Source organism: Onychostoma macrolepis, chromosome 14 (genome assembly GCF_012432095.1).
Source record: "Onychostoma macrolepis isolate SWU-2019 chromosome 14, ASM1243209v1, whole genome shotgun sequence".
NCBI classification, from domain to species: Eukaryota; Metazoa; Chordata; class Actinopteri; order Cypriniformes; family Cyprinidae; genus Onychostoma; species Onychostoma macrolepis.
This window is the reverse complement of record NC_081168.1, coordinates 18,504,521-18,525,693: the sequence shown is the minus strand read 5'-3', so window position 1 is coordinate 18,525,693 and position 21,173 is coordinate 18,504,521. Positions and strand designations below refer to the sequence as shown.

Here is a 21,173-nt window from a genome sequence, read left to right as displayed (position 1 = left end):
GCATGATGCGTAAAAACTGACAAGTATAGGCAACTACAAATCTCTCCCTTGTCCTTGAACTCTGTATGGAATGCTGTTCCAAACTGACTGTTGGCAATATTCCCTGACCGAAATCTTATGGTAGTGTCCCTGCTGATCCTCCCATGTGGTGGTTTGGATATAGTTCTGTGCTGTGACCACGTTCTCAATGCTGTTGTTGTGAGTTTCAGTTTGTAGTTGGTTCTCCAGCAGTGCACCCTTGTTTTGGCTGCATGATGGTATCAGACCTGAATTTATACATCCCAGACACTTGCAGTAGTTCTGCTCGTGTAGTTTCAGTCAACTGGTGCATAACTAGTTCAGACCTGTTTTCATTTGTTACATTTGCAATTGCATTTCATGATTTAAAGGGGCTTTAAGATTCCATTCAGTGGTACGGTGCTTGTAACATCTGGTGGCCCTTTCCATAGCTTTGTATGTCTGCGTCATATGTTTTTTTTTTTTTTTTACTCCTGTATCCCTGAAGCCGAGCCCCTTCTGGTAAAATCCCAAATACAGATATGGCTTCTTTTTGGAAATTAGGGTCTCTGGGTTTATGATAGACTAAATCCCCTTTGAAGGATTGAGATCTCTGAGAAATCTGTTTTTGAGTTTTTGTTTTCATATTTTTCCGACATCTTTGACTCTATCCAGGTTATATTAAACTAGAAGACATTATCTTAAACATTTGGAATGTAGATTTATACTATACCATTAATGGCCAAGTGTATGTTGGCTTTCTGTTTTATTTTGTTGTTTTTTATTATTATAATTATTATTATTATTATTCACTTTTGATACTGTGAAAATCTTTCATGCCGAAAGATTAAAACATGACAGTTTTGAGAAAAGAAACGTGTTGTGTTTGCTTTCTAAACTTATGTTTTGGTACCATGCAAATGTGGTAATATAAGGAACCACATAAATGTTTTTATTTATTTATTTATTTTTTTAATCTGTCATTATTTACTTGCCTTTATTCATGAGCGAATAATTACCCTTGTAAAATCGTGTCACTTAAGGAGATGTTACAATTGAAAAATGATTGACTGCTTTGGTCACTATTCAATTTTAATTGCTTTTTTCTTTTTCAAAGGAAGTCAAGTGACTGAAGGCACATTGATACTATTGAGCACATTCTGCCTTGCGTCTCCTAGTTTGTCTCACAGAAAGTAAGTCATACAGGTTTGCAACGACATCATGGTGAAAAATGTGTAAATTTTTAGGTGAAGTGTTTTTTTTTAAATATATTTCCCAAATACTTTGGTTTCATTTAGTCCCTTTTGGGCCACCGTAGTGTACGTAAGCTGCACGTCACGCTTCCGCTGAGCAGTAGCAGCGTAACATGCTAGCTAACGTTAGTATAAACAATGCTTGTTTGAATGTAATGTAACATTTATCTGGCATTATTGTACTAAATATCGTCGCTAAATTATAACCTTAAAGCTTGTAACACCGAGCAACATGGAAACGGAAAACCGACCCAAAAAGGTGAGGCTTGTTAATACGTAACGTTATAATAAACGCACATTGATAAGTAAATAGATGCGAGCAACAGATTTAACCGCATTCACTGTATTTAGAGTGCGATTAATTATATCTCCTAAAGATTTTTCTGTACGTTATCTGATGTAAAATGACGTTTTAACATTTTTATAGCGAATTAAAATGTGTCGAAATGAAATTGCTTTAGTGTAACTAATTATAAAAGTGTAAGAAGAGAATTACACTGCTGTATAACTTCATGTGATACTGTATGACATGTATGCAGTTTGTATTATTTGTAACGCTTTGTGACTTGTATGTAATTGTCAGAGAAACTATTCAGAGAAGTCTGGATCAGAGGGCTCAGAGGAGGATGACTATGTGCCGTATGTTCCTGTTAAGATCAGAAAACAGCAGATGGTAAGCAAGTGCTACTAAGATTACAGCATGGCCATTCATTTTGGTGAGAATTTTTGTTTGTTTGTTTGTTTTCTGTGGTGGTTCCATGGTTCACTGCCACTGTCTTTGCTGTTGCTGGATGTCACAACATAGATTTTGAAGAACGATATTTCATGCTCTTCCTGTTATATGTCCCAGCATCCTAATGGCCTGTGTTTATTTGATGTGACTCTAAGCTCAAGAAGGTGATGCGTTTTCGTGGGAAAGGGCTCACAGAGGAGGAACAGAAAGACAGTGGTGGAGAGCAGAAAGATGAGGATGAGGGTCTGGGTCCTCGATCCAATGTCAGTCTGCTGGACCAGCACCAACACCTCAAGGAGAAGGCTGAAGGTCTTTACTCCGTCCCCTGTGCTTCATTACTTATTTACTGTCTAATGCAGTGGGTCTAAATCAGAGTGTCAGTGTAGGTAAATTAAGCAACCGCAATTCAATTTAGGATTCTAGAAGTTTCAATAAACGTAAAAAAAAATATATATATATTTTTTATGATTATTTTGATGATTATTTTTTTACATTCAGTTAATAATTTGAAGAATAATTTAAGTACCGTAATTAAGTCATGCTGCGGCTGCCTTGGAGGTTTTCCAAGGCCACTTGGTTGAGATCCACTCGACAAGTAGAGTTTGTACAGTAATGATTGTCTAAGTCATTTTGATCTTTCTGTTGGGATATTCAGTTTTTAATATTTGTAAATTGATTATTTTTAGTGAGTTTTCTTTAGAAATGTATGTTATCACATTATTAAAATATTATAGTTTGTCCAACCTGTGTGTGAAAATCAAGGCGTCAAAATGAAATCTAAACCTGGAAATATATAAAGATCTTGTATTTTGAAAAATGAACAAAGGAATTTTATGATGTAAGTGAGAAAAGATTCTAGGCTACTAATTAAATAAGAAAAAATATACTAATAGTTTTTTTTTTTGTGTGTTTGTTTTGTAAATACAAAAATATTTTTAATCATTCAGAAGTGGTTTCAGTATGTTTTTTTTTTTTTCATTTGTTATTGAGTCTCAAATCTTATATTAAAAATTTTAGCTCGAAAGGAGTCTGCCAAGGAGAAACAGTTGAAAGAGGAAGAAAAGATTCTGGAGAGTGTGGCTGAAGGCAGAGGTAAGCGAAAACAGAATCATTTACCAGATTAATACATTTATTGGTCAGAAGTATTTATCATCATAAACATTCATCTTTTAATATCTTTATCAGCTCTAATGTCTGTGAAGGAAATGGCCAAAGGTATCACATATGAAGACCCAATAAAAACAAGGTGAGCTGCCTTTAACTCTCCATTCATTTGTCTGTTTTTTGCAAATAATCAGCAGTTAACTTCTGATTTTCTCTTCAGCTGGAATGCGCCCCGTTACATTCTTGGCATGCCGGCAGCGCGGCACGAACGTGTACGGAAGAAGTACCATATTCTTGTTGAAGGTGAAGGCATTCCACCACCCATTAAAAGCTTCAGAGAGATGAAGCTTCCTCAGGGTAAGATCCAGCTCACCTATTTTACATGCAGCACCTCGCTCGCAGCTTCACGCTAATGGCCCGCTCTCAACTTTAATGGTCTTTGCAGCCATCCTGAAAGGACTGAAGAAAAAAGGAATCGTTCACCCGACACCCATTCAGATTCAGGGAATACCAACCATGTGAGTCGCATGTGGGGCTATTTTACTTGAGGCAATATTCAGCCATTATCAGTATCAGGTGGTCATATATTTAAATTTGATATTTATTGCAATTTTTTGTTTGTTTAGTCTCTCTGGCAGGGACATGATTGGCATTGCCTTCACCGGATCAGGGAAAACACTGGTTTTCACGTTGCCCATCATTATGTTTTGCCTGGAGCAGGAGAAACGGCTACCCTTCTGTAAGAGAGAGGGACCCTACGGCCTCATCATCTGTCCTTCTGTAAGCCCACTCTATCTCTGGCACATCCTGTGTCATCTGCCTAAAAAATGAGAAGCCGATTACCTATATGTAACACATATTTCACCATATTTCATCACACAAATCATAAGTCAAGAGGCAGACAGTACAGGCACCAGATAGCAACAGTATGGTCATTTATTTATTGCGTGTCTTTCTCTCCGTCTGTAGAGGGAGCTGGCGAGACAGACACATGGCATCATTGAATACTACTGTAAACTCTTAGAGGATGAAGGGGCTCCTCAGTTGCGCTGTGCTCTGTGTATTGGGGGCATGTCTGTCAAAGAACAGATGGAGGTGGTAAAACAGTTAAGTCACATTTAAATTTACACCTCATGACGTTTAAAAAGGAAAAGGTCAAAAAGACTGGGACATCATACTGGCTCTTTATTTGGATGCTGATTGCTTTAGAAATCTTTTATAAACTTGTGAATGATTGTGTGATTGTAGCGGGGTGCACATGATGGTGGCCACTCCAGGCAGACTGATGGACCTTCTGAACAAGAAGATGGTGAGTCTGGATATCTGCCGCTATCTGGCTCTGGACGAGGCTGATAGGATGATTGACATGGGTTTTGAGGAGGACATCAGGACCATCTTCTCTTATTTTAAGGTACTTTTGTGCAAATCTCATGGTACTGTTTAGGTTATCCGATAATATAGCAGTTAGTCAGTAAATATAGTAAAATGTTTCCCTCCCTTTTACAGTGTTTCCTTTGAATATGTATTGGTTTTGGAACTAGAATAATACTGTTTTTTTTTTTAATAACCAGAGTGCTTTTTTTTGCTCATTATGATTTGTTTTAGGGTCAGAGACAAACGCTGCTTTTCAGTGCCACTATGCCCAAGAAGATCCAGAATTTTGCCAAAAGTGCTTTAGTGAAACCCATCACCATTAATGTGGGCAGAGCTGGAGCTGCGAGCTTGGACGTCATCCAGGTAAAACATTAAGATTCATGCGAGGCCCAGCGTTATTCTTTCCTCATGTTCCTTTCGATCCTTTTAGTTGTTTTGTGAGCTTTGCCACGGTCAGGTTTTTATTTTTAAATTTTTTTTTTGAGTGTTGTGGATCACACACTGCTGTTTTAAAAGTTTGGGGTCAGTAAGATAATTTTTTTTTTTTTTTTTTTGAGGAATTAATCGGTTTCATTCAGCAAAGATGCATTAATTCTAATTCAAATCAAATGCCGTAGTAAAGACTTTTATTATGTTACAAAAGATTTATATTTCAAACACGTGCTGTTCTTTTCAGCTTTCTATTAAATAAAAATCCTGAAAAAATTAATCCCGGTTTCCATAAAAATATTAAGCAGCACAACTGTTTTCAACATTGATGATAATAAGAAATGTTTTTAGCATTAAACCAGTATATTAGAATGTTTCTGGTTCATGTGACTGATGACGTTTTACAATATATTAAAATTAGAAAATGTTTATTTTAAATAGTAATAATTCACAAATAAACACAGCCTTGATGAGCATAAGAGACTCCATCAAAAACACAAAAAAATCTTAATCTTTTTGAAAAAGTGTATACTAGAGCTGCACGATTAATCGATAAAAGATCACGATCTCAATACAAACACCCACGCAATCTTATTTCTAAATGACAATGATTTGTCTGTGTCTATTAAACCCTTGGCAAAGTCATATTGGAACATTCAAATGTTTTTTTTGCACTGCCGCTGACACAAAGAGAGCAGTTATCATGTTTAGGTATGAAACAGCTTCACAAACCGTCTTTTCAACCACACAGTATCATTTGTCTTGCAATCATCAAAGAAGTACTGGGATAAAATTTTGTAATTCGGTTTACAAATGATAAAAATGGAGCAAATCATCTTTTGAAATAATTTTTGCTTCAAATAATGTTTGTTGATTACAATGTTGATTACATTGTTTCGCCACTAGGTGGCGACAAGTGACTATTAAAATGGTCATTGAATCATTCATTCAAGAGATTCCTTCAAAAACGCTGATTCATTCAGTAATGGAAAAATAAGTGTGTCATTAAATCATTCATTTGAACTTTTTTAAAATAATTCATTCAAATTAATGAAACATTTTTTAATAGAATGAGGCAATTAATATTTTGTCACAGCCTCAAGTAAATTACATGTTATTTTACTTAGTTCAAAATCATGGGAGAATCGTGATCTCTGTTTGAAACAAACAAAAAAAAAATTGTTATTCTCTAATCTCAATTTATCCGGAATCGTGCAGTTCTAGTGTATAGTAGTAATTCAAAACAGAACGTTTCACTTATGTGTGTGTGTATATATATATATATATATATACACACACACACACACACACACACACACACACACTATATATATATATAATGTGTGTGTATATATATGTAGTGTGTGTGTGTGTATATATGTGTGTATATATATATATATATATATATGTGTGTGTGTATTTATCTATATCTATATCAATCCTGTCACTTTTAGGAAGTGGAATATGTCAAAGAGGAGGCCAAAATGGTTTATCTCTTGGAGTGTCTCCAGAAGACGCCACCGCCAGTACGTAGCTTCTTGCTCTTCTTAAACAACATCTGAGAACCCTACATAATCTCTTCTAATCAACAATCATGCTTCCTATATTGTTTTTTAGGTATTAATATTTGCTGAGAAGAAAGCAGATGTAGATGCCATACACGAGTATCTTCTGCTGAAAGGTGTTGAGGCGGTGGCGATTCACGGAGGAAAAGGTATGACTTCATCCATCTCAATCTGTTTGTAGCACAAACACCATCAATCAGCTTTATGCGTGCTGTTTCCTGCAGCTACTTGTGCTCTCCACCGGGTGTCAGCTTCTGCTGTGGTCTGGCTCTTATTATAATAGCACTGTGTGATGATGTGCGTGCTAAACAAGTGTTCAGACTATGTCAGAAGTTTTGATCTCGCTTCACTTGACCATGATCATGCACTAACAACTGCTGTTTGTGTTACCTTAAATATATAATAGTTATGAATGTGACTATTTAGCACAAAGGTAAACAGGACATAGTTCAACCACACATTCCTCAATAAACTTTACGTGTGCTTTTCAGACCAGGAGGAGAGAACGAAAGCCATTGAGGCTTTCAAAGAGGAAAAGAAAGATGTTTTAGTGGCTACTGATGTTGCTTCGAAGGGTTTGGATTTTCCTGCTATCCAGCATGTTGTGAATTATGACATGCCAGAGGAGATTGAGAACTATGGTTGGTTTTCAGATGATTCTTTTTTGGTACTATTGGTTTGTTAAAGCTTATTGGTTTGTATACACTACTGTTCAAATGTTTGAGGTTAGTAAGATTTATGTATTTATTCATTTACGTTCATTCAGCAGGACACAAAAAAGTGCCTTTATAATGCTACAAAAGAGTTCTGTTTCAAATAAATGCTGTTGTTTTGAGGTTTCTGTTCATCAAAAATATTAAGGAACACAACTGTTTTCAGCGTTTATAGGAAGAAATGTTACTTGAGCAACAAATTACAATGATTTCTGAAGGAACGTGACACTGGAGAAAATTATGCTGAAAATTCAGTTTTAAATAGTAATAATAATTTACAGTTAGGGCTGTCGATTTAACACTAATTTCTCAACTCAAATTAATGTGATTTGTGATCAGTTAGATTAATTAATTGGCACGTCATGCAATTAATTAGATAAAAAAAAATGTATTGCTGGACAGTTCAAAAAGTATCAGCATTTTATAAAGAAATTGGCAGTTTGAGCAGTGATAGTACAAGCGCTTCTTTCAGGCAAAACATTTGACAGAAGTTTATACAACCACTAAACCACCTTTGAAACCAACTTAAATGTCATTGCAAAAATGCTTCCGAAAAGTGAAGTTGCATAATTTAACTTCAGATGCCACTTGGTTTGCATATTTTTTTTTTATATATATATTTATTTGAAATGTGTTTAATATGTTTATTTCACAGTCCACAGAATAGGCAGAACAGGTCGATCTGGAAAGACTGGAATTGCCACAACATTTATCAACAAAGGATGTGGTAAGTGTTTTTTTTTATGTATAGATTGATCTTTGTTGTCTGTCTTTCCGTTTTCATTTCTTGTCATTTTATCATTTCTCCTTCCGAGATTAAATTACCACAATTAATTATTATTTCAGAGAATATACTATATAGATTTGAGAATTGAGCATCAAAAACCTATTTTTTAAATTTATTTATTTATTTATTTTTTATAGATGAGTCTGTACTAATGGATCTGAAAGCTTTGTTGGTTGAAGCCAAGCAGAAGGTTCCTCCTGTGCTGCAGGTTCTCCAAACAGGAGACGAGACGATGCTGGATATTGGAGGTACAAATTACGTACTTATTGCTGAAACAAGCTTATGTAGCCAGTTGAGCACATGCCCAAAATGATTGCAAGAGGCTCTGCAGTGCTCAAAGCTATAAGATATTTAACTTTTTTTTCCATTCTAGGAGAGAGAGGCTGTACGTTTTGTGGTGGTTTGGGCCACAGGATCACAGACTGTCCCAAACTGGAGGCCATGCAGACGAAACAGGTCACCAACATCGGCCGCAAGGACTATCTGGCCAACAGCTCCATGGATTTTTAATGCTGTTTGTTACTTTGTCATCAAATCTTTCCTTGAGAGAGGCTCCTGTGTCATGTCTCGCGTCATTTTGTACAAAATGTATTATTCTTTGAACTGTATATTTGCTTATTCATTTCAGTGAAACTATTTCTTGTTTGTTGCAAAATGCAGTTAAAAAGCTTAGTGTAATAAAAAATGTTAAAGTTAGGTTTTCCTGGAGTTTTCAGTAGGTTTTGCTTCAATGACATTGTCATGTAATAATATAACAGCTGAATTGTTAGTATTTATCTGAAACCTGCTCAGGCATGTTTTACACATCCAGTGTAAATAAATGATGGTCAGCTCTTTATTTTATGATGCAAACTGCAATAAAATTCTTCTCTGACATTGTATCTCTGGTTACATCTCTTTGCTACGTCCTGTTTGCAACCAAGCTTGGGTGATTGTTAATAAACAAACACGTCAAGGTAAAGTTTTCAACATTGGAGGAAATGAGTGGGGGCAATTTTTAGCCACTTGCTGGTGAGTGATGTCCCTTAACATCACGGAAGCGCTTGCTTAATATCAAGTTTAGCATCATACACGGTCTCTCTCTCTCTCTTTTGTCACCTTCTGTAGAAAATAGAGGAACTGGAACACTTGGAGGCAAACAAGCACAATGGATGTAATCTCTAAAGAGGGTCCGCTCTTTTTGCAGGGGGTCAAGTTTGGGAAGGTGAGGTTGTTAACTGAAAACTTTACGCTTTATCATTTTACGCTTAATTCGAGAGGGTATTTTTATCTTTTTTTAATTAGTTATATAATTGAATTCTAGTACTAGTACTGCTGTTTGATGTGTTGGTTCTTATGCTTTTTAAAATGCTTATATTAATAGTATATTTTAGACTTTTTCCTGCTCAGCTAGCTGAGTTTATTAGCCAGGTCAAGTCATGAGATCAACTTGTGCGGGAATAAAAGTCAGTGAATTAAAATGTCAGACAAATGCATCCGAATATTTGTTGGATATTAGAATTAAGTTTATTTGAGATTTAAAGATTCAAGTTCACCAAGTGATGAAAATTCTTAATTTTCTCTTCCCTTCATGTCGTTCAAAACCTGCATGACTTTCATTGTTCAGTGGAACAAAAAAGGTACTTTGAGATATGTCCATGAAATGGAAGCCAATGGGCTCCAGTGTTTGGTTACCATTTAATTAATTGATTGATTAGTTTGAATTAATCATTTGGTACAATGCACTTATTGTGTACATGTTTTTACATAAGTTTATATTTTTAAAAATACCTATATGTAATTACATCTGTAATTACATTTATAATTACACTGTTAACCCATCCCTTACACCTTAAACCTACCCATACCACCAAACCTGTCCCTAACCTACCCATATCAGTCCTCAATAGCAGCAATAGTGTTTTGCAATACAGTATGAGCACAATAAGTACATTGTACTTATTTTTTGATGTAAGTACATAGTAGGTAATAACACCTAATATAAAGTGTGACCCCAGCGTTCCTCAAAGTATCATCTTTTGTGTTCCGCAGAAGAAAAAAGTCATACAGATTTAGAACGGCATAAGGCTGACAGAATTTTCATATGAACTATCCCTGTAATGTAATCTGAATTTATTAAGGATGAAGTAATGATATTTTGGTAGGCAAAATGTGGGGCGTAGCATTGATAATCACAGTTATAATAGCATTAAAACATCCCTTTAATTATTTACAACAAGCCTTGGGAATTATAGGTGGTCAGAAATCTTCAACTGTACATTATTAATAGAGAAGGGAAACGGCAGCTGGTTAACCACCTGAGGTGCTTCCATCTTCATGGTAGCGTTTAACGGCCATGAATCATGCATGGGAGATAAAACGAAGAACCGTTTCAGAACTTCTGCTCCCTCTGGCATGTTCTCCCAAATATCTAACCGATCCCAACGGAGGAGTGCTGAACCAGAGAGTTTGATGTTAAACCCTTCTGTGTTATGCGTCCAAATAATTCATTTTCTTTACTCTGTCGTAACATCTGCCCTTGTTCCTGCAGAAGATATGGCGGAAATCCTGGCTGATTCTGTTCGAGCCCAGTCCTGCAGGTATAGGCCGTATGGAGCTGTATGACATGCGTGATAAAGGAGGGCTGATAGGGTCCGCCACTGCGAGGCCTTCAGGGCTCAGGAAGATGGACAAACGGGTTATCCGCCTGACAGACTGTCTGAGCATCACTCCAGCCCCTGGAGAAAGCTGTCCCACAGATTGCTCTGCCTTCTTTTTAAACACCACCTCATGCACCTACACCATCGCCGCTCCCACCCAGGAGGACTGGATAACTGTTCTGTGCCAGCTAGCATTTCAGGTATGGAGGTTGGGTGATGTCTTGTCAAACAAGTCAAGTCTTTATTTACAATGCACTTTATACAATACAGTAATAAACAGGGAAATAACAGAATCGATGCAAACTTCATCAAATATGAGATAAATTCAAATTCTGCTGCAAAGCAGCTTTACAAAGACGGTGTGTCATTATTCAGCTTGAATCAGTTCAGTGTTGGTTCAATTCTATAAGTGTAAAATTCAACAAGTTCAATTCAACTACAAGCAGCTCTACAGAAGACAGTAGTATCATTATTCAGCTCGATTCAATTCGGTATCAATGTAGCAAATTTGATTAAGGTATAAAGAAGCTCTACAGAAAACAATAGTGTCATCATTCAGATTTATTCAGTTTGAGTTTTGTTCAAACCCTGTGGTGTAAGTTCAGTCAAATCATTAATATTACTGAATATTAAGCCTCTTTTAAACCCCAACTAAGCAATCCAAAGGTGGATTATGGATATATTAATATTTGGCAGACTTTTATTTGAATCAACTTGCATTGCATTCAACTAATACATTTAATCAATTCATGCATTCCATCAGGCCCATGACCTTGGCATCGCTACACTGTTAAAAAAAAAAAAAAAAAAAAAGTTTTACCAGCCTCAGCAGATTTTTGAGTTTGCTCAACTTTTTTTTTGTGGGAGATTCTCAAATTTTTGTTGTATAAACTTAAAACGACAAGTTTAGAAAACTCACAAATCTGCTGAAGCTGGTTGCCTTAAAATTTTAAGTTGTCTGAACTTTTTTTTTTTTACAGTATAGGAATTTGCTACCATTTGAGCTTCATTTTCCCACTACTAAAGTAACTAAAGTCAACAGATGTATGATGAACTTGAGGTACAGCTTCACATAACAGCTAACCTGTCACAAAGGAAGTGCTGATAACCACACCTTTGAGTCTGTGATTGCACAAGTGTTTATAGACTGTTTTTTTTTTTGCACAGAATGATACGATTAAAAAAAGAGGAATTACTGATGTACACTTATAATCAACTGTCTTACATTTTTAGAAGACCCAAAGAACCGAAGATTCAAAGAAAGATAAATACATGGCAGCGGCTGATAATGAACTCTACTCCACCTGGGGAGCAGGTGAGAATGGGCTCTGAAATGCACTTCCCTACCAGCATAGCTGATCCAGAAGTACAATAACAATTATCTGCTGTTAAACTAGGTGTTACCTAACCGTTTGTTGCAGTTGAGCAAGAGGGTGTGTCTTAATGGTGCAGATGTAGGCTACATTTCCATTACTCGGCGTGTTTTTATTGAGGTCAGATGTTTGCGGTCCTTTATCTACGTAGATCTAAAAGAATAAGAGCACAAAAATGGTCACTCTCAAACATATTATTTGATAATCGGTCGACTGTCAATTAATTAAAACAAAATGTAATTAAAGTCTTCATAAAAATGGCATATATTAATATATATATAGTGAAAGCTTTTAGTCAGTCGACAATTAAGAAAATAAATAGGCTAGTTTCTCAGTTTAGATAACTTCCATATTGATTCAGTTTATAGTGTTTAGATTCATTTAGTCTTTTTTTTTTTCATTGTTGGTTTTCTGGACTCATGCAGACAGACATCTTTGGTATTGCTTCATATTTTACGGTTTGCTTTTTCAGCTTCTGTATTTTAATCTTATTTAAAAGAAAGTGGTTTGAGGGTCTATCCCCTTCCTCGTAGAAAAATATTAGGTAGCGCATACTTAGTTTTTAATATTCTTAGTATTACAGTGCTCACGCAGAAGTGTTAAATAACAGATGCTCTTTTGCAAAGTTACTTTTTTAAAGTAAATGATTAGAGGTTGAGTTTTAGAGAAACGGTTCATTCTCAAGCTGATTTGTAACACTGATAACGGTAATGCTTTGGAACACAAAGTAACTTGGGAAATTCTCATATAAAATCATTCCGGTCACTGTGTAGGAACATATTTTGTTCTTATCTGAAATGTGTTTTTGAGCCACACAGATGTACTGCTGTGAGGCTATAAATGTGTTTTATAAAAGGTTTTAGGAACTAAGCACCCTTGGTACATTTAGTACAGTTATATCACTGTACCTTAATTAGATAAACAGTTGTTAGTAGTTTTGTTTGTAATAAATTGAAAGGAATCTATATAGACTTGAATTCATGCACATATAAATATCAATATGTAAGTAGACCCAAACTTGGACTGCAGATTAAAAATAATAAATACTTTATAATTGTTGAAGTGATCAATTTACTAGGCTGATGGTTAATAGATTTTTAGTTAGTCTATAAATAAGAAAATACATAATTTCTAAGGCAATATTTCAGGCCTATGTATTGTGCTCATTTATTTAGTAAGTAGTATACTATGTAAGTAGTAAAAAGTAGTTTAGAAAAAAGTCTTTTCAGCCCCTTTTGTATATAATGATGCAAGAAATGTGAAGATGTTTTGGGGAAAATTGGGTATACAGCCTTTTTATTTATTTTAGTGGTGGGCATAGATTAATTTTTTTAATCTAGATTAATCTCACTGTAATCTTGGAATTAATCTAGATTAATCTAGATTAAAATGGTTCATTTGAATTCTGCCAAGTAGATCAGAATAAGTTCACTACTAGTAGTAAACAACTAGCAGTCATCAAGAATTTAATATTGATAATAACATTGAAGACATTGTATGATTATTCCTTAAAGATAAGGTTTTAATAGTTTTAGTAGTAGTAGCCTATTACGTTCTGCCCAATGTCTTCAAGTGAAACCGAACTTTTATTTTGACGGGTTGCCGTGAGGATAGTTTTTCTCAAATGAAACGCTCGAATGCTCATGAAGTGACTCTCAGAGCAGTTCTGGAGATGTTGTTCATGTATTTATGTCCTCATTTAGTGAGACGACAGATGTTAATATCACCGCAAGCGTCACGCGGTCTTCTGTATGAGTAGTGAACAAACCCGTGCGTCTGCGCCATACATTAACACAGAGACACACAGAAGTCATATTTAAATAGACGTTTTGCGGCTAATAGGAGTGGGAGTGTGCTCACTTGTGTATGCGCTTACGTTTGTTTGTTTGTGTGTGTGTGTGTGTGCGTGTGTGTGTGTGTGTGCGCGCGATACAGAGAGCGCGACCATGTAACGTAGAGACAGAAATGACTTGCCGATTTCCATTGGGAAGCTTCTTAAAAATAAATTTTCCCTGAAGCAAACCCGGCGGCTTCATAGCTGCATCCATGTTAGCACGCATACACACAGGTTCGAAGACTCGTTCTCGCCCCCTACAGTGCAATTCGGCTAGGTATACATCCGCGCTAAAATATCAAGGTGAAAGTCATCATAGCTTGCGAAGTATAGATCCAGCTCCCAACCCAACTTTGAGAATAGATTAACGGCGATATTTTTTTTATCGCCCGATAAGAGTCTCACGTTAACGCAGCACATTAACGCCGATAACGGCCCACCACTAATTTATTTACATTTTTAATGTTCTAATATTCAAGAGTCAAGATTGTCAAGACTATTCATGTAATCAGTTTCACTGCTTCATAATTTTGGCCACCGCTGTAAAATATCATTTGTTCTGTCTTCATTTTAAATTCAAGAGGTCTGACCTCAGCGATTGAGGGTTTGTCCAGAGAGACTTCGGTTTGATGTTTTTATGAATTCCACCCCGCAGGCCAGTTCCAGGTGACAGTGCAGAGCACAGATGCGTCTCAAAGGTGCAGGATGTCTGGGTCATACCTGCTGTCTTCTGAGAAAGAGGCTATTTGTCTGCTGGACCTTAAGACCGGACAGGCCATCTACCGTTGGCCCTACAGCTTCCTCAGGAGATTTGGCCAAGTCAAGGTGCTTCATCGTGAGAAATAAAAATTATGCAACCCTCTGACCAACGTGTTTGCCCGTATTAACTAATTAATGTAAAACTATATACACACACACACTACTGTTCAAAAGTTTGGGATAGATTTATTTTTTAAATGTTTTTGTCTCTTTTGATGACCAAGGCTGCAACGCCAATTAGCTGAAAATACAGTAAAACAGTAATCTATGTATTACTAATATTTTAATATATTTTAAAATATCAAATTTATTCCTGTGATGGCAAAGCTGAATTTTCAGCAGCAAATACTCTAGTCTTCAGTGTCACATGATCCTTCAGAAATCATTCTAATATGCTGATTTGCTGCTTAAGAAACATTTATTAGTAGTAGTAGTAGTATCAGTGTTGAAAACTTTTTGAAAGCTTTTGTGGAAACATTTTTTTAAGGATTTTTTTGATGAATAGAAAGTTCAAAAGTACAGAATTTATTTGAAACGGAACATTTTTGTAACAGTTCAAATGTATTTAATGTTACTTTTGATCAGTTAAATATGTCCTTCCTGAATAAAAGTATTCATTTAAAAACAAAAAAACAAATGTTTGAATGGTAGTGTGTATATGTTTGTGGTAAAATGGCATGTGTAGGATTTTTCATTTTTAAAAATACAGATTTTCCCCCCTCTTGATTCTTTTAAACATTAGTTCACATTTGCTCTGTTTATTCAATATTTATTTTTTTTTTCAGGGGGGAATTATGATTGAGGCAGGTCGTCGCTGTCACACTGGGGAGGGTCAGTTCATTTTCTTGTCAAAACAGGGGGCGCAAATAAAGAAGGCCATTGAGGAGGCCATCATGCACCAGAGTGTCCAAGAACTGCTGGCACAAGCCACCGCTCTTCCGCAAGAGTTCGCCTCCAAGCCCCCCTTGCCTAAATGCAAACCACAGGACAGGCCTAAGGTGAAAAATCTTCCTCCAATCAGTGCGAATCAAGATCGACCACGCCCAGCATTACAATGCAATCACAGCAAGCAAATACAAAAAGCCACTGAGGAGGCACTCACACACCAGAGTCCCCAAGAGCTGCTGCCACCATCTACACCCCTTCCAAAAGCCATTCCACCCCCATCACCTTTACCAAAATCCAAAACACAGGGCAGGGACAAAACTAAGTTCAATAAGCTAATTCAAGGCAACAAGAATCAGGAAAAACCTTGCCCACCTACACTGAAAAAACCTGGGCAGCCAATACACAAGATCATTGAAGGGGTTCTCACACACAAGAATGCCCAAAAGGCATCATCCACTCCTCCTCTACCAGCCCCTCCACTACCACCACCCTTGCCTAAAACCAAACCACAGAACAGGCCTAATGTTAAAAAGCTTCCTCCAGCCAACACAAATCAAGATAGACCCTGTCCAACAGTACCACGCAGATACATCTCCTTACCAGATCCACCACCCTGCGTCAAAAGCCCTGTACGTAGCCCGGATGAAGTTTTGTATACAGTGGTTTTTCCACAACCAAAACCAAGATCAAAAATGAATCTCCCAAAAGTTCCAATGCCTCCCAGTCTACAACCAAACACGGTTTCAGATGTAACCGTGGATAAAGAGAAGGCGTGGAAAACACCAGAAGAACCTTCCGAGGCCAACAATGAAGAAGCTTCCTACTACACTAACTGGACCGCGAAGACCACTGCTGAACAGGATCAACCGAATATCGAGGACCTATATAGCATAGTGAATTTTGCAGCTAAACGTAAGAACAGACAAACTGAGGACAGTGATGATCAAGAACAGCCTAACACTGAACAACAAACTCCTGTTAACACTTCCAGTGAAATCCCTGTCGACTTCAGAGAGACCCTTTCTAGCATTCTGTTTAAAGATGTGTCTAAAATTTCACCCCCATTTCCGCCCAGGTCACGTGGGGGAAGTAGTGATCAGTTAGATCGAATAGATGAGCAGATGACTGATTGAGGTTTTTATTTTCTGCAGTTGAGGTCAGTGTCATTGCTAGCCTGATTGATGTGAGTGATAGTGTTATATATATGCGTTATAGTGTGCGATACGTTTTTAACATGAAACGTTTAATAATAATGCACAGAATGTATTGAGATGATTAAATATAAGGAAAATGTATGTTTTGAATGTAAATGATCTTTATTGAAAATGTTTTGTAAGATATATTGTAAAAGTGTGTATATTTAATCAATATATTACAAGTTATTTAAAACAGTTTGGTTGTGACTTGGTCTCTGGCATGAAACATCAGCCCAAGCTCTAATTTCAAACACAAGTTAGTTCTGATCGTGTCTTTTAACAAATCCTTTAAGGTAAAGGAATAGTTTACCCCAAAAGTTGATGGTCCCCACTGAATTTAATAGTGTTTTTTTCCTCCGCACACTGGGGACCAGTAACTGTTTGGTACCTACATTCTCCAAAATATCATCTTTTATGTTCAAACAAAATAACTGAGTAAATGATGATGACAGAATTTTCAATTTTAGGTGAACTAATCCTTTAATTTTTTAATTTTTATTCAGTGCAATCCCATTTGAAGCCATTTCCTGTCTTCAAACCCTGACTACAGCAAGCGCCAATAGAATTTGATTGCGGACCATGAACGAGCATTTCATTGGTTAGACTACTTGACTTGTCTATGGTGAGGATCTGCTTGAACGAGTCATATAAGTCAGTCTAGTACAAAACAATTGAAGAATTGTAATTTATTTGACTATTGTTGCTTTTAAGGTTCAACAAAAGTCACACTTCCATGCCATACAAAATGGAGGAAAAATTATGAATTTGTTTTCATTTGTGGAGAATTCGTTTTGAGCGAATCGGTTGAGTGAATGATTTAAATGACCCATACAGCACACAAAAATAAACTTTCTTTGTCGCCACCTTGCGTAACTATGCAACCTAAAGAAAAAAAACTGAAATCATTTTCAGGTAAACAGTTTCAAAAGATAGTAGTGGTGTTAGTGGAGTATGATTACTGGATAAAATAAATAAATAAATAAATAAATCTGTACTGTACATAACTGCACGAAACACTTGCGGTTGATTGTTATATTGAACGTATGAATTGAATCAATTCGAATAAATATATGAAAACAAAATCTTTATTAAACTTTTGAGGTAATAAAAAAATCACAAAGATACATAAATAACATTTTTGTCATTACAGATGGAGGTTTTGTACATGTGAAGTGGAAAAATCCAAATGTAGAAGTCATAAAGTGCAACTAAAGGGCTTGTATAGATGTTTTCATTTTTTTTCTTCCCTTTCTTGTGAGTTTTCAGTAGTTTTGTCAAAGTAATGAAGCATTGTTCTAGAACTAACCATCATCCACAGGGCCTATCTATTTGGTTCTTTCAGTGTCTACTAAAACACAGACAAATAAATTATGATTAATCAGAGTGCCACGGTCTCAAAGTCAATCCAGCAAAGCCATCAGCGTCCTCCAGTCTGTCCTTCTTCCATGTCGCTGAAATGGGATGATTCGCCATCACTCGCATTGGACGTGACATCGTTTTTCTCGGGAACAAAATTAGAGGAAGGTGCGTCCATTGCGTAAGGGATGCTGGTCCTCAAAGTCTGAGCTGAACTCCTGGGTCCAATGTTACCATGGTTACCAGACGCGCCGCATCCGTCCCGCAGACCTCTGCACTCCGACTGCACGACACCTTCCAACAAGTCGGACAGTTCTGTGATGTAAATCTGCGCCATCTGAAGGGTGTCATATTTAGACAGTTTTTTCTCGTTCTCCAAAGAAGGAATGACGCTCCTCAGTTTGTCAAATGCTCGGTTCAGTCCGTGCATCCGCCGCCTTTCTCTGGCATTAGCGGCCACACGTCTGTGTTTCTGAGGTCCAGTGAGATTTTGCTTGGCCCCACCATGTGATTTAGATTCTCCCAGATCAGATTCCGCTGTCAAAGGACTGCTGGCTCCAGACATGTACTTGTCCATGGCGGCATCCACTGACGTGTGTGCGTAGTGGTCACCTGAGGGTGAGTACGCGGGGGACGCGGAGGTCATCCAGGCCCGTGGGTCACTGCGGGTCAACCTCGGATGTTCTGTGACGGTAAACTCCTCTGGTCGTTCGCGAAATTTTCCATCTGACCAGTGCAAAAGTTTGGCTTTTGCTGTCATTGCTGGTATAATGTGCTAAAATAAAGTATGGAGAAAGCTGAACTCGAGCTGACTGTCTTGGGTGGGCCCTTTACCTTCAGACAGGATGCCTTATAGTGCCATCACCTCCTCTCTCTCCTCCCCCCAGTGCTCCTGTTGAGTGCCCACAGCCAATAGAAAATCTCCTCAAACTTCCATAGAATAAAGAGTTGTTTTCCCCCCCTCACATGTCAGTTGTGGAATGATGGAAGATCTTTTCCAAAGAATGATCACAACACTGATTAGAATTTACCCAATTGTCATTTATTTTATACATTTACATAAATGTCTGTAGATACGTGGATTTAAATACAGGCTACAATTATAGGCTATATAAATATAGGCTATTAAAAATACATTTATTTTACCTTTAGCCTACAGCCTATATTTTGTGATGTCTGGATTTTTAAAATATTTTTATTCAAATATTTTGCAAGGCATTTAAATGAACAAAACATCAGAGTTTTTAATTATTTTTTAAAAGTTATAAATAAAACCCAAATCTCAAACCTCAGAGGACTTGATCCAACATCCTTATCCACTTTATTCAAGATAAGCAACGGAATTGACATCCAATAAAATCCAGCAAGAAACTTGCATAGCAGCGTCATATTTCTTCTCAAATAAACTGTAAAATCTGCAGCAATAAAACGAGCAGGTGGAAAGCATATCGGGAGGCGCACCTGTCGTCAGAGAAGTCCAGGAAAACTGATAAGTGTCTTCAGACTCTTCATAAATCATTTAGCAATGAAGCAAAAAAACAATATTTGGACAAATCATAGGTGGAGACACCCACTGAGTAACGAAACGGCCATGGAAAAGAATTTAATGCAATAGGCTGGCTATTGCTGCTTCTTATATTATCATCAACTAACAGTTAATAGCTTATCTAAACTTTTAAACAAAAAACACCATTTTTTTTCTTTTTAAATTTGCTAATGTATTTAAAAAAAAAAAAAAAACAGACATAAAAGTGATAAACAGTGATAATCCTGGACTTGACGGAAACTGTTCAACTCTGTTGCTATAGACTTCCTCCTCAGGCGAAGGGGACTTCTGTTCGCGACGGTATATTTAGATAACTTGTTATCTAAACTTTGTGGTTACTGAAACATTTAAAATGCATTTAGGCGCCTTTCCAAAATACTATGTCAGCAGGCTATTATAGCCTACTTTGAACAGCTATGCAGCATATATACTTCTTGGTTAAACAACAACAACAGAAATATAACGTCCAAGTCAACGTCTTTTGGACACGAGACTGTTTTGCTCAAATGAGGTGATGGAGAGAGAGCGCGTGATGACAGTGGCGGCCCCTCTGAGGCTGCTCGTCATGAGGGTTGAATAGAGCAGCAAACTTCAGCCCAGTCAGCTGTTGTCCCCTGGCACCCGTATCACAGTCAGAGGCCGACACTAACGTCTCCCATATGCTGCGATGCGTCCAGGGATAGTTTAACTTTCACACTTTCATCCCCCCCCCCTCCCCCAGCCATGACAGTGTTAATCACTGAGCACTACAGCATCATCGTTTTAATTTACAGGGGCCAGCACTCATCTTCCCGACTCACGCGCAGTCCTTATTTGATGCAAACAATAATTAGCTACTGCCAAAATTCCATATGTAATGTAGGCTACTTTCACAGCAAGAACCATAACTTTAAAGATAATTATAAAGATAGTTATTAGCGTCGACACCAAGAAAGAAATGGTTAATTATAAGCTATTAGGTGGATTTTGATTGCTGTTCTCATTGTTCATCAGATGGGGCAAAAAAAAAAAAAAAAAATTCTGAAAACGATTCCAACGATGTCTTTATTAATATTCTGTGACGTTATCAATATAGTTGTGATGTGGATTTCCTTATTCTCGTTATAGTTTTCGTTCTTGGTGTGCACTATTCTCACTAGCTTACTAAATCTTTTTTTATTAGGCTATTATTTTAAACGAGTGCACTGTAGGCTATGTTTTGTGTATTAACCTAAATAGCCTCATGTAGCAGCATCTAAATTTAGCTTATATGTCTAGGCTAAGTTTAATTTTGAAAATAAGTAGGCTACATTTTGTTTAATTTCTGCAGCTTATTTGTTTCTTAATTAGGCCTAGCCTATATTCTTTTTGGTGACAATGGCGGGAAATCTTTTTTAAACGAGTGCGTAGCCTATGTTTTGTAGGCTACCTAAAATGTAGGCTACCTCATGTAGCAACATCTAAATTTAGGCTACTGCTTTTATCTAAGTTTAATTTTGAAAATAGGAAGGAGATACATTTTGTTTAATATCTGTAATTTGTTCCTTAATTATGTTCTTTTTGGTGACAGTGGCGGAAAAGGCTAACACAATTCTGGTTACATTTTTTTAAGAGAGAAGACGGTAAATAGGCTACATTTAGTCGTAGG

The 21,173-nt window shown here is 36.8% G+C and overlaps 3 protein-coding genes across 5 annotated transcripts; 2 read left to right on the top strand and 1 right to left on the bottom strand.

Annotated features, from left to right (window-relative positions):
- The first annotated feature begins 1,171 nt into the window (after positions 1-1,171).
- LOC131553656 (probable ATP-dependent RNA helicase DDX41) lies at positions 1,172-8,836 on the top strand. 2 transcript variants are annotated; one of them, XM_058798476.1, is made up of 17 exons: positions 1,172-1,190; positions 1,834-1,923; positions 2,139-2,292; positions 3,001-3,075; positions 3,169-3,229; positions 3,308-3,444; positions 3,533-3,605; positions 3,714-3,867; positions 4,057-4,193; positions 4,336-4,498; positions 4,693-4,824; positions 6,345-6,416; positions 6,508-6,604; positions 6,947-7,096; positions 7,824-7,895; positions 8,093-8,203; positions 8,329-8,836. In XM_058798476.1, exons 2-17 carry the CDS (start codon positions 1,921-1,923, stop codon positions 8,463-8,465), a joined length of 1,728 nt encoding a protein of 575 aa, XP_058654459.1. In that variant the 5' UTR covers positions 1,172-1,190; positions 1,834-1,920; the 3' UTR covers positions 8,466-8,836. The 2 variants fall into 2 exon arrangements, with proteins under 2 accessions (XP_058654459.1, XP_058654458.1); XM_058798475.1 differs by lacking the exon at positions 1,172-1,190 and adding an exon at positions 1,312-1,509.
- Positions 8,837-9,025: 189 nt separating this feature from the next.
- Positions 9,026-16,839, top strand: dok3 (docking protein 3). 2 transcript variants are annotated; one of them, XM_058798473.1, is made up of 5 exons: positions 9,026-9,159; positions 10,486-10,794; positions 11,828-11,909; positions 14,457-14,626; positions 15,346-16,839. In XM_058798473.1, exons 1-5 carry the CDS (start codon positions 9,103-9,105, stop codon positions 16,579-16,581), a joined length of 1,854 nt encoding a protein of 617 aa, XP_058654456.1. In that variant the 5' UTR covers positions 9,026-9,102; the 3' UTR covers positions 16,582-16,839. The 2 variants fall into 2 exon arrangements, with proteins under 2 accessions (XP_058654456.1, XP_058654457.1); XM_058798474.1 differs by lacking the exons at positions 9,026-9,159; positions 10,486-10,794; positions 11,828-11,909 and adding an exon at positions 11,984-14,104.
- An 840-nt stretch (positions 16,840-17,679) lies between these two features.
- Positions 17,680-18,828, bottom strand: atoh1b (atonal bHLH transcription factor 1b). Its single transcript, XM_058798481.1, has one exon. It carries the CDS (start codon positions 18,758-18,760, stop codon positions 18,062-18,064), a length of 699 nt encoding a protein of 232 aa, XP_058654464.1. The 5' UTR covers positions 18,761-18,828; the 3' UTR covers positions 17,680-18,061.
- Positions 18,829-21,173: the final 2,345 nt, after the last annotated feature.

What these genes read in the sequence shown, in the direction of transcription:
- LOC131553656 (XM_058798475.1), top strand. Translation starts at nt 1,483, where the DNA reads ATGGAAACGGAAAACCGACCCAAAAAG. An exon ending in CCTCAAGGAGAAGGCTGAAG is followed by an intron (nt 2,293 to 3,000) that starts GTCTTTACTCCG and finishes TAAAAATTTTAG; the next exon opens with CTCGAAAGGAGTCTGCCAAG. An exon ending in TCCAGAAGACGCCACCGCCA is followed by an intron (nt 6,417 to 6,507) that starts GTACGTAGCTTC and finishes ATTGTTTTTTAG; the next exon opens with GTATTAATATTTGCTGAGAA.
- dok3 (XM_058798473.1), top strand. Translation starts at nt 9,103, where the DNA reads ATGGATGTAATCTCTAAAGAGGGTCCGCTCTTTTTGCAGGGGGTCAAG. An exon ending in TGTGCCAGCTAGCATTTCAG is followed by an intron (nt 10,795 to 11,827) that starts GTATGGAGGTTG and finishes TTACATTTTTAG; the next exon opens with AAGACCCAAAGAACCGAAGA. An exon ending in GGAGATTTGGCCAAGTCAAG is followed by an intron (nt 14,627 to 15,345) that starts GTGCTTCATCGT and finishes TTTTTTTTTCAG; the next exon opens with GGGGGAATTATGATTGAGGC.
- atoh1b (XM_058798481.1), bottom strand. Translation starts at nt 18,760, where the DNA reads ATGACAGCAAAAGCCAAACTTTTGCACTGGTCAGATGGAAAATTTCGC.